Source organism: Crotalus tigris, unplaced genomic scaffold (genome assembly GCF_016545835.1).
Source record: "Crotalus tigris isolate CLP2741 ecotype Arizona unplaced genomic scaffold, ASM1654583v1 scf7180000017571.3126492, whole genome shotgun sequence".
In the NCBI taxonomy this organism is placed as follows: Eukaryota; Metazoa; Chordata; class Lepidosauria; order Squamata; family Viperidae; genus Crotalus; species Crotalus tigris.
Genome location: NW_024096482.1, coordinates 2,653,095 through 2,671,567, shown reverse-complemented (window position 1 = coordinate 2,671,567; position 18,473 = coordinate 2,653,095). Strand labels below are relative to the sequence as shown.

The 18,473-nt window shown below is 36.2% G+C and overlaps 1 protein-coding gene across 1 annotated transcript in view; it reads left to right on the top strand.

Moving 5' to 3' along the window:
* ITGA1 (integrin subunit alpha 1) overlaps nt 1-18,473 on the top strand; it is an 89,284-nt gene that overhangs the window by 23,002 nt on the left and 47,809 nt on the right. The window contains exons 2-9 of the mRNA XM_039356002.1: nt 3,333-3,453; nt 3,759-3,871; nt 4,937-5,025; nt 7,610-7,721; nt 9,345-9,472; nt 14,542-14,690; nt 14,930-15,080; nt 16,222-16,387. Coding sequence (XP_039211936.1) covers nt 3,333-3,453; nt 3,759-3,871; nt 4,937-5,025; nt 7,610-7,721; nt 9,345-9,472; nt 14,542-14,690; nt 14,930-15,080; nt 16,222-16,387 — 1,029 coding nt within the window. The remainder of the gene's footprint in view (nt 1-3,332; nt 3,454-3,758; nt 3,872-4,936; nt 5,026-7,609; nt 7,722-9,344; nt 9,473-14,541; nt 14,691-14,929; nt 15,081-16,221; nt 16,388-18,473) is intronic.

Below are 18,473 nucleotides of genomic sequence, written 5' to 3'. Positions count from 1 at the left end.
TGTGGAATTCCTTCCTAGTTCATTTGTGGTTAGAACTGAAATTATAACTTTCAGCACCAGCATAAACAATATCTGCTCGTGTAAATTTTTAACATAAATTTGGGATGCTTTCCTTTCTGTTTTCTTTTGCCATTAATTGTCTGCATCATAAAACTTTATGAATTTAAACATAGCGATGTTTTACTGTGAAAGTATGAAAATGTATTTTTTAAAAACTAAAATTTATTTTAGTTTACGTGCAGCAATTTTAAGTCTGTCGTAGTCTTATTTTGAAATTATTTCTGATAATGAAAATATCAGACAAAATATTACTTAAAATAGATATCAAAGTAAGATGGGTGTGCAACCTTTTTCAAGACAAGGGTCAGACATATTATTCAGTAGCCTGCCAGGGGTTGCCCTGTGTGAAGTAGGCAGATTCATGGGAAAATAACTGCATTTAATTTAAGACAGTTTAGGTGATCATTTTTTAATTGTTAATAACTTGCCCTTGATATCACATTAAACATTACTGTTCAACAGAAGAAGACAATGGAGGTACTCTGAGACCTATACTCAGTACTTCCAAGAATCACACCTTGCACTCCATCAAAAAAGTTTCTTGAATCTCAAAATATTTCAGGAATGACATTTAGAAAGCATAATAACATGGATGTTTCTAACACTGTGCTAAAGTCTAAATCCTAATTTCTTTTTAAAACATTTCTTCTCCAAAAGAGCTTTCATTATTAAAATACTTTAACCCTTCTCTACTTCTATTGTGTTTTGCATCTTCTCTGATTACGTTAACCTCTAAAGCAGGGCTTTTCAATCTTTTCACCCATTGTACCACTTTTAGGATATGGCAACATCCGAGTATCACCACTTGCCTAGCAAGGTGTCAAAAACTTGATGAACCAAAAAAAAAAAAAAAGGAAAAAAGTGAAAAGTACAGATACTCCTCGACTTACAACAGTTTGCTTAGTGACTGTTCGAAGTTACAATGGCACTGAAAAAAGTGACCCCCAAGCCACAGCCGAGCAAGACACCTGCCTGCCCGCCCGGCCACGCTCTTCCTCCTGTCCGAACTTTCCATTGTTGTGAGCATTTCTGTTGAGGATTGGCAGCGGGGGTGGGGTGGGGGTGTTTGATTTTTATTCCCCCCGTCTGCTGGGTGGTTGCAGCAGGTTTTGGTCACTTCACATGACCCTGGGACACTGACTGTCATAAACATGAATCAGTTGCCAAGCTTCTGAATGTAAATCACAAGACCCTGGAGATGCTGCAACATTCCAGCTGATTGGTGCTTCTTCAGGGTTCAGCAGAAGCACCAGGATCAGTGCTGCTTTCCAGCTGGAGCCTGGTGCTTGATCCTGGCTCTTCTGCTGAGCCCTGACAGCCTTGCAGCTCCAGCCATCTCTCGCTCAGGCTTGTGTGGTGCTGCCACCGGTTCAGCTCATTCCCCTCCCACACTACCACTTTTCTAGGATGTTCGCGTACCCCCTACCAGGTGCCAATGTACCACAAGTGGTACCTGTACCACTGGTTGAAAAGCCCTGCTCTAAAGAGCTCATGGCAAGATTGACATCATTCCCTGGAAAGAAGCTTGTTTTATTCATCACTACGGGACTACAAGAATCCCTATCCCCCACTACCAGAATTTTACCATGTTTTCTTCTCTCTGACAAAGCCATTTCTTCCCCAGTCACATTGATTGAATCTTACGGGAGAAAATTACAAAAGAAACCTTTCACATAGCTTCAAAACTCTCCTTATTGAAAACCAGAGCACCCTAGAAGAAAGCCTACTTTGGGGATTTTGTTCATTATTTATTTAGTTGGTTGGTGTTGGCTGGCTGGCTGGCTGGCTGACTGAAATTACCTGGGTTTTGATGCTAAACAGAGATTGATCTGGTTAATTCTTGAATAGAAGACACTCAGGAAATTCCAAGCCTGTAAACTAAGATGGAAAGTAACTCTAAATTCAAAATAAATAAAATAAAAATCCTGGAATATGGCAAAGATAATCCACTTTCCAGGAAACTGCCTAATTTTCTTGCAGTTGCCAGGAGCCAAGTTCAGTTTTCTGTTTTCCCTTATCAAAACACGTCGCCCTGGTATTTCTTCATTTGCACCTAATGCAGAGTGAGTTGCACACACATCGGGGAACAATGCTGTGAAATATTAATTTCTGAACTTCGCTGTCGTGTATTTAATGTGCAATCATGGTGTGTGGTCAAGTTTATTTATCCTACATTAAAGCAAAATGTGTTTGATAATAAATCAAACTAAATCCTCTAGGAAAAAGAAAAATAACACTATGAGTCACCAAATATGTAATGTTTAGATAACAATCTCTAGTGCAGTGGTTCTCAACCTTTTTAATGCCGCGACACCCAACCGGTCGTAAGTCGAGGACTACTCAACTGGTGCAGCACCATTTGCAGAATGGGACTTTTGGCAGGCTCAGCAGGGCAGAGACAGCCTGGACAATTCCTATTGGCTTTTGAAAGCCAATAGAATTAGACTATATTCAAGAGAGTCTATTCTATTGGCTTTCAAAAGCCAATAGAATAAAAGGGAGTAGCACAGCTAAGGAAAAGGGGGAAAAAATGGCGGACTGCATTGTTTGGCGACCCCCGTGAAATGGTCGTTTGACCCCAAATGGGGTCCCGACCCACAGGTTGAGAACCACTGCTCTAGTGCCTTTGGTGAGAGGTTATACTAAAGACAAAATAGTCTATCCTTTAGAAAACAATGCTTTGAATTTTTTCTTTCATCACTGAATAGTGTAAGATAGTCTGCTTATGTTATTTCTGCCTTTCTGTTTCCTTCAATCACAGTTGGTGACAATATGACATCATGACAAATTGTAGTACAGCTGAGAAAAGATATGAATCTGGTTTGTAACTTGTTTGATCATAGCCTTGGCCCATTTAGTCCAGCAATCTGTTTTCACCGTGGCCAACCAATTGCACAAGGAAGCCCACTAATCTTCTAGTAGATGGCTTTCAGATCAAATCCCATATTCCATCATCTATATTCCATCCCAATAAAAATCCCATACTTTATCCATTACACAAAACTGACCAGATGCTATTGTGACAATAGAATATTTGATTTGAAAAAAGCTTTATTATTTAACAGTACACTTAAGTAACAAATTTAACACACAACAGTCCAAAAGGAAGCCTTCAATGTATCTATTATAATGTGGTATTATGTGTCTTCCAGATCACTGTTGCTGAGAATGTATTTCAATTTCAAATTTCTGATGGCCTTTAGGCAGCATATAAACTTCGTCATTGAGACTGGTTTAATTTTCTCCATTCTTTCCTTTTTTTACAAAAACAGTTCTGCTGCATCTCTCTTTGTCATTCAACGTTGATGTGAAAGATACAATGACTTTTAGTGGTCCTGTGGAAGACATGTTTGGATATAGTGTGCAGCAATTTGAAAATGAAGAGGGAAAATGGTGAGATTATTAATTAGTTAATTATTATCTCCCCCTTTCATCCCTTCCCAAACCTCTATAACTTAATGATTCCTTAGTCATTTAGGATTTCATAGGTCATAATGAACACCTTATGGTGTTTTCAGAGAAAGAATAACTAATTAGAGAAACTGCTCTAACTTGATACTCCTATCTGCTATTGTAAACTCATTTTATCCCACTAGCTTTTTTACATGCAACTTAGATAGTAAATTATTACATTTATTTAATGTACCAAAGCAAATATTATGTACTGCATTGACAATATATATATTATCATTCTGCAGGGTGCTTATTGGTTCTCCTTTGGCTGGTCAGCCCCAAAAGAAAACAGGTGATGTCTATAAATGCCCTGTAGGACAGGGTAACAGTTTGCCATGTGTAAAATTAAACCTGCCAGGTAAGAAAGTCAATGAAAAAAATTGCAATTTCACTACCATAACAAAATCAAGTTAGAAGCCAAAACTTGTTTAACTAAAAGGCCAGAAATAATAAGCATCATAATCAAAGGACCCTCACTAAACAGGCTAGGTGATAAAAAGAAATTAGTCCTCTGCAAAGAGGGGAAGGGTGCTACAAGACAGCTTTTTTATATAAATGGTATACAAGTAGTTCTCAACTTACAACCATGATTGGAACAGTGTTTCTGACTACATTATAAGTCATTATAGTGAGGCACCCACATGACAGACCCTATTTTACAAGATTTTCATAGCTGTTAAGCAAATCTGCAGTCAAAAAATGCTGGAAACAGACAAAAAACATAGCAAATCATGATCATGTGACTGCAGGATGCTGCTACCAGTTGTAGCCAATTGCCAACCATCCAAAATGCAGTTATATGATTAGGATGTGTATAGCATGACATGTTACAATGGTCGTAAGTTGAGGACCATCTGTAAATTCCAATATTCTCTTTCCACTCATTTCCCCTTTTTGTAATGGGTCTTTCAGCTATATTTGCTACTTCACTGAATCTTTTACCAAAGGTCCAGAAACTTCTTCCAATGTCAGTTGTACAGTTTTTGCTAACAAAGCAACTAGTGTGAGTTCTACTACATTGTCGTTCCCATAACCTTTATTGCCCACTGACATATTATGTATGCAGCTGATAATTTACTGATCCAACACTAGAGCTATACAGAAAATGAAAAAGTTTATTTGTTCCTAATTTTCAATTTTAAATGAATTCATATCTTTTACTGTCACCCTGTTGCTATTTTGACATTCTGTTTGAGGTTCAGGAAAACTATGTGAAGCATTATCCCAGACAAAGATTCTGGGATGAAAGCCAGAAAAACTATGTATTTCATAGTTTTAACCAAGAGGGAACAGGGAGAAGAAAAGAAAAGAAGCCAAAAAGATCCTTGTTTTGCATACAAATTTGGCATTTTAAATACCACATGATTTAATATCTTGTTTGCATATTTTCCCATAATTAACTTTATTTTTAATCTATCTATAGCTGACACTTCAATTCCTCAAGTTACAGAAGTAAAGGAGAATATGACTCTTGGGTCAACCTTAGTGACAAATCCCAAAGGAGGGTTTTTGGTGAGCATATTATCTCTTGGGGGAAATAAAAAATAATATGCATATTTACTATAATCAATACTGTAATATTTATCATGAAAGGTTTCCACGTATGATTTTTTTTCCATTTAAAGAAGAAATACAGAACTTGCCCGGATATTGTTGGATTAAAGTTTCTATCACTCTTGAATATTAAACTTGGTGATTTGGTCTGATAAGGTCAGAATCTAACTACTTTTGGAAAATTATACATAATAATGGGAAATTATTTCTACCCACATAAGGAAGGCAAAATCACAAAACTATATCTCACTCATTTTGGCCATGTCATGCTGGGGAATTCACTGGAGAAAGCAATTGTGTTGGGAAGAGTTAGTAATAAAAGGAACCCAGACCGCCAAAGAACACGGTAGTTGGACACCATCAAAGCTGACACCAGAGCATAGAACAACTTAAGGCAGTAGTGCAGGACTGGAAGACGTTGAGAGACCTGGCCTGTAGAAATAACAAGAGTTGAACATGAGTGAATGGATGACATCATCATCATCATCATCCATGTAAGACACTAGATCAGGGGTGTCAAACTGCCGGCCCACGGGCCGGTTTCATCATACCAAAGCCGCACCCACCCCATTGCTGGCAATGCAAAAAGAGTCGTGATACATCGCGACACATCATGCTATGTAGTGAGTTTGACACCCATGCACTAGATCCAGCAATGATTCTACAGATGGAAATGAGGAGACCCACTTTTAGCCAGTGCTGCCATCTTTCTCCCACTCCTTCTCCCACTTCTCATGGCATGCTTAGTGATGCTCTAAAGCAGTGTTTCTCAGCCTTGGCAACATTAATACATGTGGACTTCAACTGCCAGAATTACTAGCCAGCATGGCTACAAATGTTCAGGTAGTGCGGAGAATTGTAGGATTAGTGGGAACTAAAATCTCCAAGATCCATGAATTGAATTGTGCTCCTCAAAAATGGACTCAATCAGTGTTAATAAAATAGAGAGAAAAGCGTCTCTGATGCATAATAACCAGCACAGATTCTTGGAACTATCAAGAGGTACTTTATATTCCATGCCAAGGAGTAATTATTGAAGGAGGAGTACTGTATTAGCCTATGGATTAAAAAAAATCAGTTTGGTAGCATATTTTCAAATAACAAATTAATTTATAAGGTTTAAGCTTTCATGAACCAAAGCTTATATCCTCAGATGCTTGAATTAACTAAACTGATACAACTGATAAATTGGGATAAGCTGAGGAGAAAAATAGGGTGGTTATGGAAATACTGATTGCACTGAGACAGATTTACAAGTACCTTTTCTAATAACAATTATAATGTGCTAAAAAACACCTTGTCAGTGCCGAGATATTTTTTTTTTTTTGAAAAGCATGAAGTTCTTGATGTGTGTGAATTCAGCAATCTTTCCCTGAGTTATGCTGATAAAGTTATTTTTTTTCCAAAATGCCTACTTGGAGATCTTTAGTGGAATTTCATGGGACTTAAATGCTCTTATATTAGTTTTGTCCTTGTTTTGAATCTTGATGTCAAACATATAACTGTCATTACTATTATTATTATTCACAATAACTGACTGGTTTGTTCTGTGTAAAATCCAGAGGGGCATTGCTGGCAAATGTTTGGCAAATGTGTCTCTAATGAAAGCAGAGTAACACATGCCTCCACTGTGATATTGGAATGACTTAGGACTGTGGTGGTGAACCTATGGCACACGTGCCACAGGTGGGCACACAGAGCCCTCTCTGTGGGCACGTGTGCCATCACCCCAGAACTGGGCCCTCAGGTTTTATAAAACCTTTTCGCTTTAGACCTCTGCCTCCATGTACAAAAAAAAAAAAAAGGTTCAATCAATCAATCAATTTCAACTTCTCGCGGGGAAAAAAAGATCATCAAAGTTGGAATTGATTGATTGGACTTTTTAGTCCCACCCAGTCTGCCGTTACCACCGCTGCCATGTCCACCCATTGGGCCACGCCCACCCGGCACCCAACAATACATAAGTGGGTTTTGGGTTGCAGTTTGGGCACTTGGTCTCTGAAAGGTTTGCCATCACTGACCTAGGAGCACGGGACACAATCTAAAATTACATATACCTAAGGGATTGGTTTGGACAAAACTCAGCAGCACTTTTTCGTGCGGCTGCTGATAAAAACAGGATCACCAACATGAGCGCCAACGTCCGATAATGGATATGGCACAAGAAGAAAAAGAAGAAGTTTATTTTATATACAATGTGTGTATTTATCAGATATATATTTATCAGATATATTGAGAGCAATAATTTTGTTACTGTGATAGAGAATAAATACTAAGGGTTGAATTGTTGGGTTCCTGGGTTTTTTTAAACTTCTTTGTTTAACACCCAAGTATAATAAAAAATAAGTTTGTACTGCACAAAATTCCAAAACTGGATCAGATCCCTTTGTGGCTGTGCCATCATATTGCTGTTGCAATGTTTTATAGTTTTCATTTAGGACTTCAGCAAGCATATTTCCAACCATTGTGGATATCAAAATAGCTACTATAAAATATGGTGAATTATTTAAACAGTAAAAAGTATTTTTTTTCTTTGTCAAAGGCATGCGGGCCTCTTTATGCTTATAAATGTGGACATTCCTATTATACAACAGGCATCTGTTCCAACGTTAGCTCCAATTTTGAGGTTGTAAATTCCATTGCTCCATTGCGAGGTATGTATATATGAAAATTGTTTTTGTATCTTTTTAGCAGAGATGGAGCTTGAAAAAAGTCTAATATATATACAGAGTTATATCAGAATTATAAACTAATTTTCAAGGCAACTGGCATGACCAAATTAGGTAAATGGTATCCTTGTTTGTATATTACTTAAATGCTTACTGTCCCTGTAATTTAGTTTTAGTATAAACAGGTTCATAGCATTATTCACAAATGAAAATCAGTCTAAAAATAATCTTCAAGCCATCACAGAAAGCTAAATGCCTCTTTAATATAAGAAGATGAAATATTTGTCCTTGCATTGGTTTTTGGAGTCACAAGACTCCATTCTTTGTGCTGATTCCCAGAAGCGGGGATGACATTTTAATCATATTAAAAACATTATTTTCAAAAATACTTTGTGAAGCCCTTCTTGGAGGATATGATTTGCTAACCTACCATCTTCCTTCTTCCTTTCTTTAAGTTGCTCCTTAGTTCATGACAATAAAAACAAATGTCCTTTCCCATTACTTTTAGTTTTCTTTTCTATTCAAGTCCACTGCAGTTGTTTCTTTTTTATATAGACAAATGATACTTTACTACCACCCCTATACATGGTAGTAATATAACTCCAGAGCCAACAAACTATTCATGTAGTTAGACTTAATGAGTTCTAAATATTAGAGGCATCTGTGATTTCTTCAAGATAATCACCATGATGTGTGACAAGCTGTATGAAGAGCTTGTTTCTATAATTATGCATTCTGAAATAGCTAAAATGGTTAGCAATGGACACAAAACACACACCAAAGAAACATTTGAAGTACAATAGATCTTAAGTAGAATGTCTATATAGCAATCTTAATAAAACTGTTTATATTTTAAAATCACATTTTAAACATAGTTATGAATAATTGAAAATTGAAAACATTCTTTATTCTTGAGATATTTCTTGATCTCCATGTAGCTGGACAAAGGTCCAGTATTCATGAAATACCCATTAACCAAAACATGCCCTCTCCTGTCCACAAAGCTACTCTATGTCATATCAGAACATCTCAAGATGCTAGAAGCTTTTTAATCTGAAACCTGCTAGACTGAATCAATAGCTCCATCTCCTGCACTGATGAGTTATCACCATCCAGTTGTAACAAGCTTCAGAACCAAAGAATCAGTATATCAGTGCAAGCAATGAGTCCAACATTTCCTCCAGAGGTAAAATAGGCTGAGTTTCAGGCTGGGCAGAGAGAGAATGACTGGTCTAAAATAGCCCAATGAATTTTATAATACCATAGAAGATGAATCTCCATTTCCGTTCTCAAGCAGAACTTCATTATGCACATTTTCCAAAGGCACTGATTCAAATTATAGCAACTCAAAAACTTCATCCTTCAACTTCTGCTTGGATGTGTTTCATTGTGTAGGTCTCTATTGTATAAACTATACTAGAAAAATAGATAATAATGCAATGGAATGTAGAAACTCAGAGCAGTTCTTGTTGCATATTAATTGTATCTGAGAAACATCATATCTCTTCTGAGTAATTTGTTTTGAAATTAAAGGAGTAGCAGAGTGTCAATTTAACAGAAAAACCATTGTGTGCTTCGAACATTTCCTTATTTTGTTTCCTGTTGCAGAATGCAAGTCCCAGCTGGATATTGTCTTTGTTCTTGATGGATCTAACAGTATTTTTGAATGGAAAGATGTCACCAATTTTTTGAAACGAATACTGCAAAATATGAGTATAGGCCCCTATGATACACAGGTACATTAAGGCAAATGTTTTATATTTGATTTGATTTTATCTATAGCATAGCTATACAATCAAGGATACCTGCAATAATATAAACTTTTCTAATTTACCAATCCTAGCAGTGGTTCTGCAATAGATGAGAAAACTCTTATAGCTTGTCAGTTAATGCACAGATATCAAAAGGAATGGTTAAGGGTACCATATCATCTGTAAAAAACTGTATTACAAATAATCAGCTTGTCAGAGGTTGAGTCAGACATTCTCAGCCATCAACAGAAGAAGGAGTAACTTTCGAAAACCACTTCAAGCATTGTACAAAGCTAAGAAACATTTATATTGTAATTCCAATAAAAAAAATGTGAACCCTATTGTAAATGAACAAAATCTGTCTTTGAGGGAGACGGGCAGTTTACAAGTAGGACAAACAAACAAATAAATAAATGCATTTGGATACCAAAGGCACATGCATATGTGTGGCAATGAAAGAACCATGCGTTAAATGCTATGTCTATGGGGAAAATCATATTGGTTCTGTACAAGTGTACGGAGAAACTCCTCCTTACACTTATTTCATTGCTTTATCTATGGCCAGTGCAAAGCTATAAAATGTTGAAATTATATTTGAAGTAATATATGCCATTACCTTCTTCCATAATGTTTTTCCCCTACTGCCCACTGCAGCTTCCAGCCCTGCTGTTTCCTGAAGGTTTTCTTTCAAAGTATGTATCAGAAGATGCTAAGTATCTAAGACAAAACAAAATCTTCCAGGTGCTGCCACCTGGTGAGACATTTTAATAGTTTCAAGAGACTTTTCAAATTCCCAGTCAATAGGCTGGTAGGCAATTTTGCTGGGTGGATGCTCTTTGTATGCTTTTTATTCTTCTATTGTACCGACAGTTGCACTTTGTAGTATAAAACTGGGTGGAGACAATGCCACAGTGATAATGTGTTTCTGCCTGTGGCTGCTTAAGAAGTATGTGTGGTAAAAGCAGAAGAGATAAGATCAAGAATGAGTGGGCGGATTAAAAGTATATCACCTTTTTGAATAAAATAAGTTTATTGAGGTAGCTTGATCATAAATACAGAATGAATTAGGGCTAGGACATAAAAGAAGTATATCAATTGAGAGGAAGGAGAAGACTGAGAAAGTTGCAGAAGCGTATGAGATCTTAGAAAAAGGAAAATGAGAAGTTCAAAGACCAAAAAATAATGTATGAATCAGCATGACAATGTACTAAAAGCAAGGATAATTTACAAGGACGGATAAATATAGTGAATTGGGGAGCTGTAAACTAGATGTAGTTATATTTCCTTTTGTTTTCTCCTGTCTCATAGCTTTGTTTCTTTGTATTTATATATTTTATATAATGTTGTTTACCTTGAAAGAAATACCGTATTTTCCGGCGTATTAGATAACCTGGCGTATAAGACAACCCCCGACTTCGGAGCCGATTTGCCTGCCTAGAAAGTCATCTTATACGGTGGAAACTACCGTAATGTCTGGCGTATAAGATGACTTGGCGTATAAGACGCCCCCCGACTTCAGAGCCAATTTGCAGGCTTTAGAAAGTCATCTTATAGGCCGGAAAATACGGTAGCATGATGGGAATATACAGTATGTGGGAGATAGGACATAGAGAAAGAAAATGTGGTTATAGAACAATTGAATACTGAAATCTCTTGAAATTAGGATTAGTATAGAATAACAAAAAACATTTCAATGGCCACCCAGAGTTGTGTCTTAAGATGTTTAGCCATAGAAATTTTTTAAATAAGTAAGTAACATAAATCAATTTATATAGAGAAAATGCATTTGGGAACTGACTCTACTTAAAAGTGATATACGAGAGCAATAAATTATTTGTAGAAAAGCATCAGAGATAAACTGACTGAATTATTGAAAGTTTTCAGAAAAGAAACATCTAAAGTACAAACAGCTGTATGTCAACAAATATGAAACAACACCATGGGCCATAGATTGAAAAATGGTATATATTCGCATACTGTCAAAATATTACACTCATTCCTTACACAAACAAAGGTTTGCTTAAGATCTTACAAAGAAGAATAAAGCCATATATGGTCAGAAAATTGCCAAATGAACCGGAAGGTTTCAGAAAAGGCAAATTAGATAACTAACACAAAATGGTATTGAAGGGAGCATTTAAGATTTTTAAGAGGCAGATCATGCTAGAACTTCTGATTATTATTTTGAAAAACTTTTACAATGAAGGGTGGAGTTAGGAGAAACAGAATAAATAGACAAGGATCCCCATTGTCCCCATATCTGCTTAGCTTTTACAATGAATGTATTCAGGAATGGCACTTTCAGAATATATAACAATTGCAATCAAAATTGGAGGTCAAACCAGGAACAATTTAAAATATGAAGATCACATTGTTCTGTTAGACAAAGGTAAAAAGCCTTAGGAAAACTACAAATGGAAAATTAAAAATGGATTAATATTAAATATTAAAAGAAAGATAAAATGAACCAGCATGTTTTGTGAATTCATAGATGAACTTTTGTTGTTTTAGGCTCCAGAATAGATAAAAGTGGACAGTGTACTGCAGAAATAAAAGGGGGAGGTTGATCTTTTGGAGGAAGGTAATTGCTTTCTAATTGAATGGCCTTAGAGATGCATAAAATGCATTAAATAAATACATATTATTAGAACGTCCATGGAAGAAATGTAGGTTGTTATCAAGGATTGGGTTGTCATGCCATCCATTTCTGTAGTCGTAGGTTCAAAAACAAGAAAGTTTTGTTTCAACTTCCCATTATTCCCTATGACAGAACTCTATAGAATTTTCAAGAAGCTGAAATGATCTTAGTTCTTTCTGTGTGAGTAGGGGTGTGCATGCCCTTGTTTCCAAATCAACTGCTAAGAATAGGAACCTGTTTTGGGATGCCATCACTATAAAGCATAATCCCTATAACCACCTGTCAGCACAAACATTTCAAGGGGAACATTAAATATTCTACAAGCATGGGAGAGATCTATCCAATCTGCACAGAACGCAATCTTCTCAAGTAGAAGATCAGTAGAATCAGATACACTAAACGTATCCAGTAAATTTAAGGACTGAAAACAGAATGTTGCTGCAACAGAGCAGAAGTCCATCCCAGTTTCCATAATGATCAACAAGCATCAACTGCAGGAATCCATAGACAAGAAAAAAGCAAAGATTTTTTTTCATTATTGTTCTGCAGGTGAAAATATATCATCAAAAAATAGAACAACATTCTTCTTTTGCTCATTTTTGTAAAATGAAAATTCTTTATGTATTTTACTCAATATTGAGACTTTGTAAGCCACTTCTATATAATGTTTGTAAGTGGCCTACAAAGTATCAAAAAATGAACAACTAAGATATGGAAAAATACACACTGGACTGGTAGAAAATAGACTGATAGAATTTTACTAATATTCACATTCCTTATGACACAGAACAACCTCCGTCCCCACTTAGGAGAAATATTTTAATAGTTCACATATAAGCATCTCAGTCTCCAAAAGCTTTGTGGAAAAGCCAGGTCTTAATCAGTTTCCTGACTCTTAATGACCCTTACATTCCTCAGTTTAATTGCATCAAAGACAGCCAGTAAACAAAGATGTTTGTACTAAAAGGGATGAGCTATAAAACAGATTGAGAAGCACATCTGAAAACTAAAAGCTAGAATGTAAACTGATCCAGCTATAAAAGTATATGTCTGGATAGGTTGTATTAATGTTCAGTCTTTTAAGAGAGTGAGAGTTTTAATAATGGATGAATAAGAGGCAAACATGCCAAGACAGAGTATATTAGCATTCAATGGCTGGACTAGGCAGAATATTCAAAATATCAATGCAGAGCATACATTTAAAATATACTAATGGAACATTGCAAAGCTCACATTTAGATCAGAACCTCTCATAAAATTAAGCAGCTGAAAATGAAAAAAGGGGTATTGGGGAAAAACACTTATTATTTTGTTACATATCACCTTTCTTTTATAAAGTGAATTGATTAGCAATTACAGGAATCCACCTGTTTGCCATTGCCTAAAGAAACTGTGATGCCTATATAAAGGGAGTACTCAAAAATCAAACTGACTATATTATTTCTACAAAGTGGTAGAACAACTCAATTATAACAGGAAAGATATTCGGGACCAGCTATGCAACAGATCATGTGCAAGTTGCAGGTCAACCTGAAGTGAAATAAAAAGCCAACAGATTTCTACAATATAGTTTTGATTATTTTGATTTCCATCATTTTCAAGGAAAACATCAGGAATCACTTTGAAGTTCCGAACTCATTGATGGAAAATCACTAAACTCACTATGTCGTTAATATGTTGGAAGGCTATAGGACGTGAAGAACATTTACAAAGGAAGAATCAGTAGAAGATCCAACCAAGCTATGCAGCAATTCTGTAGAATAGCCAATATAGTGAAGGTATCTACATACTGATATCAAAGGAAGGAAATTTAACAGAGTATGCAGTCTAATTTCACACATTAACAAAATAATCATCCAATTAAGATTAGAGTTCTACATAGAAATAATAGATGTTTAGGCTTTAGAAAAGATTGAGCAACATACATTATTGTTAATGCCATTAGATAACTGAGAAAGCCATCAACATGTGCTTCATTGGTTCTGGAAAGACCTTCAGGTGAATTGATTGATTTTAGCTGTGAAAATATTCTGAAGAAAATGAGAATCCCAGAAGTTCTTATTGTTTATAGGTTTCATGTTCTCAGAAACCTGTACAAAGACAGTAAGATACAAGCTGAATGGAACATGGTGAAACAGACTGACTCCAAGTCTGCAAAGGAGTGAGACAAGACTTCATGTGCTCTGTTTAGATGCTTCAAGTGGCAAGAAGAGTCAAGTCTGTCACTGAACTCTGTCCAACAGTCTAATGCTTATTCTTAGTAGACCACATTTCTGGTTTACCATATATAAAAAAAAACTCTTAATAGTGTGGGTGGTCTTCTGTCTTTAACTGAAAGGTAAATTCTTCAGTTGCTGTCTTGTGAATTATGGCATCACTGTGAAGATTTCCTGAGCAGAACATTTTGTAATTTTAGGTTGGGATCGTTCAATATGGAGAAAATGTAACCCATGAATTTTATCTCAACACATATTCAACCACAGAAGAAGTGCTTGTAGCAGCAGGCAAAATTAAACAGAGAGAAGGATTCGAGACCATGACAGCTCTTGGCATTGAAACGGCAAGGTAGGTGCTTACAGCCTTATAAATAAGTATCAACCTACATAAAGAATTATGCTGATCTTCCACAGACTTGCCCATGTACAACAGGATTTTAAGAATATAATGAGAGCCCTGAAAATTCAAACCAAGGGCCTATAGAATCAACCACCATGCCATTTTTTTATTTTTCCTACTGATTTTGGTATTTATGTTTTGTCCTTGTCTGCAGTCTGCAGATTTACAGGTTTTCACTCTTGTTTTAGGAATGAAGCATTTACAGAAGCTCATGGGGCCCGCCCAGGGGTACAAAAAGTCATGGTAGTTGTGACTGATGGAGAATCTCATGACAATTACCGATTACAAAAAGTGATTGATGATTGTGAAAAAGACAATATACAGAGATTTTCTATTGCTGTAAGTGATATTTAGTAGAAAAACTGTACTGTATATCTAGAAATTGTTCTTTCCCTTTCTTTCATTTGCCTTGAGGAAAGAATCCTTTTTTGATGAGTTAGTATTCTTCTAATATTAGCAACATGCTAATTTTTTTATTCATTACTCATTGGATTCATATTTTGTTTAAAGTGCATGCTGACTCTACTAGTAATGACATGTTCTTCTATTTCTCTTTGACTGCTGAAAATAAACAGTGCTTCAGGAAAACTGTTGCTGCAAGATCATTCAGGTCAATACTCATCGTTCCACACAAATATTTTTTTATTTAGATGTATATCCCACTTTTTCTATAGTATCTCTCTCTCTCTCTCTCTCTCTCTCTCTCTCTCTCTCTCTCTCTCTGTGTGTGTGTGTGTGTGTGTGTGTGTGTGTGTGTGTGTGTGTGTGAGTATCTGTGTATCTCTCTCTCATTATGTATCTTGAATATAGAATGGACATCCGCCTATTTACTTCCATAACAACAATACTGTGAGATATGTTGGGCTAAAAGAAAGCAACTGGCCCAAAATCATCCTACATGTTTCCATGATTCAGGGTAATTTAGAACCTGAGCCTCCCCAATCCCAATCCAAAATCTTAATACTTGCTCTTAAAAATAATACTTTTAGGTTACTATGCTATAGCTACATATAATGGAATCAATGTGTTTGAGGAATGGATTTTTCAAATATGGTGATATTCAATCAGGAAATAATAATTCTGTGTTTTATCTATCTGGTCATGATTAGCCAGATAGATTAGCCAGATAGATTAGTAATTTTCATAACACGCATAAATATCGTGACCTCCAGAATCCACAATACTTATTGTTTGGGAATTTTCAGTCATTTAATCCTTACATAAAGGCAACAGGCTAGGGAAGGTCATCCTAGATTGTTCTTCTGGTGGGAAATTTCTGATGAGCACACACTTGGTCCAGATCTGAATGCTCTTAGTCTGGGCTAACCACTTCCACTGCATTTATTCTAGAGGCTGAAGCCTATGACAGAGTTGCAGATTGTGCCATTTTATGTTTCTTACATGTTACCAATTGTGAGCTAATAGTAACATGTAGACCATTATTTTTTAAAACTGCTTCTTTTTTTTCTGCATACCACAGATTCTTGGCTCCTATAACAGAGGAAATCGAAACCCTGAGAAATTAGTGGAGGAAATCAAATCCATTGCAAGCAGGCCAACTGAAAAGCATTTCTTTAATGTCTCAAATGAAGTAGCTCTCCTTACAATTGTTGAAGCTCTTGGAGAAAGAATATTTGCCCTGGAAGGTACAGGGGCTTTTTTTCCTCTGCTTCTGGTGTTTTGTTTGTTTTATTAATGTACTTTGATTTTCTGTTCGTTGTAAACAAATAATAATTGCTGTATTAGGCCTGATACCTAGTCCTACTCTAACTCAAAATCCATTGGCTAGAGGAGTTAAGATTGGACTGGAGAAGTGCTTTATTACTGGAAGTTCTGGGAAGTAAAACTTTTTAGTATTTTTGTGATGGTAATTTTTATTTTTAGTGGCCATGCACTCTGCAGATTAGTGAGATGGCAAAAAAAAATGTTTCTCCTTTTCTCCCAAAATTATGACAGGAAGATAAGTTCTGGTAGTGAGTTCTGGTACTAGTCTTCTAGAACTCAAATGGATACTTAACTGGGATGATCTGTAACAACAGAAATTGTGATGTTATGTGAGAAAGACCTTGAAAGAAGCGTTGAAGGGATGCTGCCTAGGGAACAGTTAGATAAGAGAGGCAACGCTTCATTACAGAAATAGTGATGGGATTGCATAGTCTGGGCTTCTATTAATGTAGATTAATCTGCAGATTAATGTCTTGAGATGGTTACTTGTTATTGTGTTTAAATCTTTTTCAGCTATAAAACCATTCTCATCCTCTGTGTATAGTACACTGTATGGCTGAATTACACATATTAAATCCTCTAAAGTTCATGCAAATTTGGAAATTCTGGGAGTTGCAATCCTGATTAGGAAAGATGCTGTGCTGGGAAAGAATGAGGTCTTTATCTTAAGCTCTGTCCTCACACCTTCTTATTAAGAATCACCTGCCTTTATAACCTCTAGATGGTGGCATATCTGAACCTGGATGATGTCTTTCCATGCACTTAGTCTATTTTCCTTCCATGCTGCTCTATGTCACAATTAGAACCAAACTGTATCGTTGATATCTCAGATTCAGGTAAAAACCACGTAACGTAAATGCCCTAATCATACCAATTCATACATGAGAATTGATGGACTGTACCTTCCTCCCCTCCTCCCTCCCTCCCTTTTTCTGGACTCATAACTTTACAAAACTGAACTGATATCTTTTCATCTGAGATTCTGAATTTGCTGTCACTTAAACTGTGACATGTTCCGTATTAGTCAATTTCCTCCATTCAGTTGTTCTTAATCCTTTACAATCCCTATCCATATCCTGTTCTTCATTTATAAACTATCTTGGCAGCAAGAAGATTGCTTCCGTTCTTCTTTGCAGTGCTTAATGCACTACTAATGCTTTAAAACGTTAGGCAGAAATCCAAATAATGTGTAAGTGATTATATTCCCCAGCAAGGAAAACATCTGTGTATACTTCACATTTATACTTTATGTCCATCTTTTTTTGAGTAATCAAACTAAGCTTCTTTATGGAAAACACAACCATAAGACCAGGAAGACAATAAATATAAAAATGCACTCATCAAAATATATGAATTGCCATTTCATTACTAATATTAGGTTATGAATCTTATTCAAATGGTAAGTTTTTTAAGAAAACCATGCTTGTATCTAATGGCTTCCAGTGTTTAGTTTATCTCCATTAAGAGATATATATTGCTCCTGTTTTCTGCAAAAGTAACTACTGTCTTGCTTATAAACATGGGCTGTGTTCCAAGGAAGTTATATATGCACAAAAGAGAAAGTAACACATGTAGCCCCAGTTTTCCTTGCAATTTCCGTACTGTGTGAAGAGGAAAAAAATGTATATTTAAATAATGGCACGATTTTTTTAAGCAGTATGAACTAATGACATGGGACTTTCCATAGGCCTTGGAGGGATTGTACCAGTGTTGCATAGTGATAGATGCCCAACTAGAAAAGTTGAAACAGAGTCAGGGAGGGATATATAAACCCAGTTTAAATTGAGTTTCATGAGACCCTCTTCCCACACTACTGCTTTTCCAGACTTATGCAGAAGCAATGATGCAGCTAGGACCAATCAGAAGAGTAGCTTCCTCCAAGAAGTCACCTGACAGGGATAATTCCTCAGACATGGAGGATGGCAGCACATCTGTAGGAGAACAGATGATCAAACCTGTGGGTCGAGTGAAAAGAGGGATCAGCCTAGAATCCCTATGTAGCAGTCC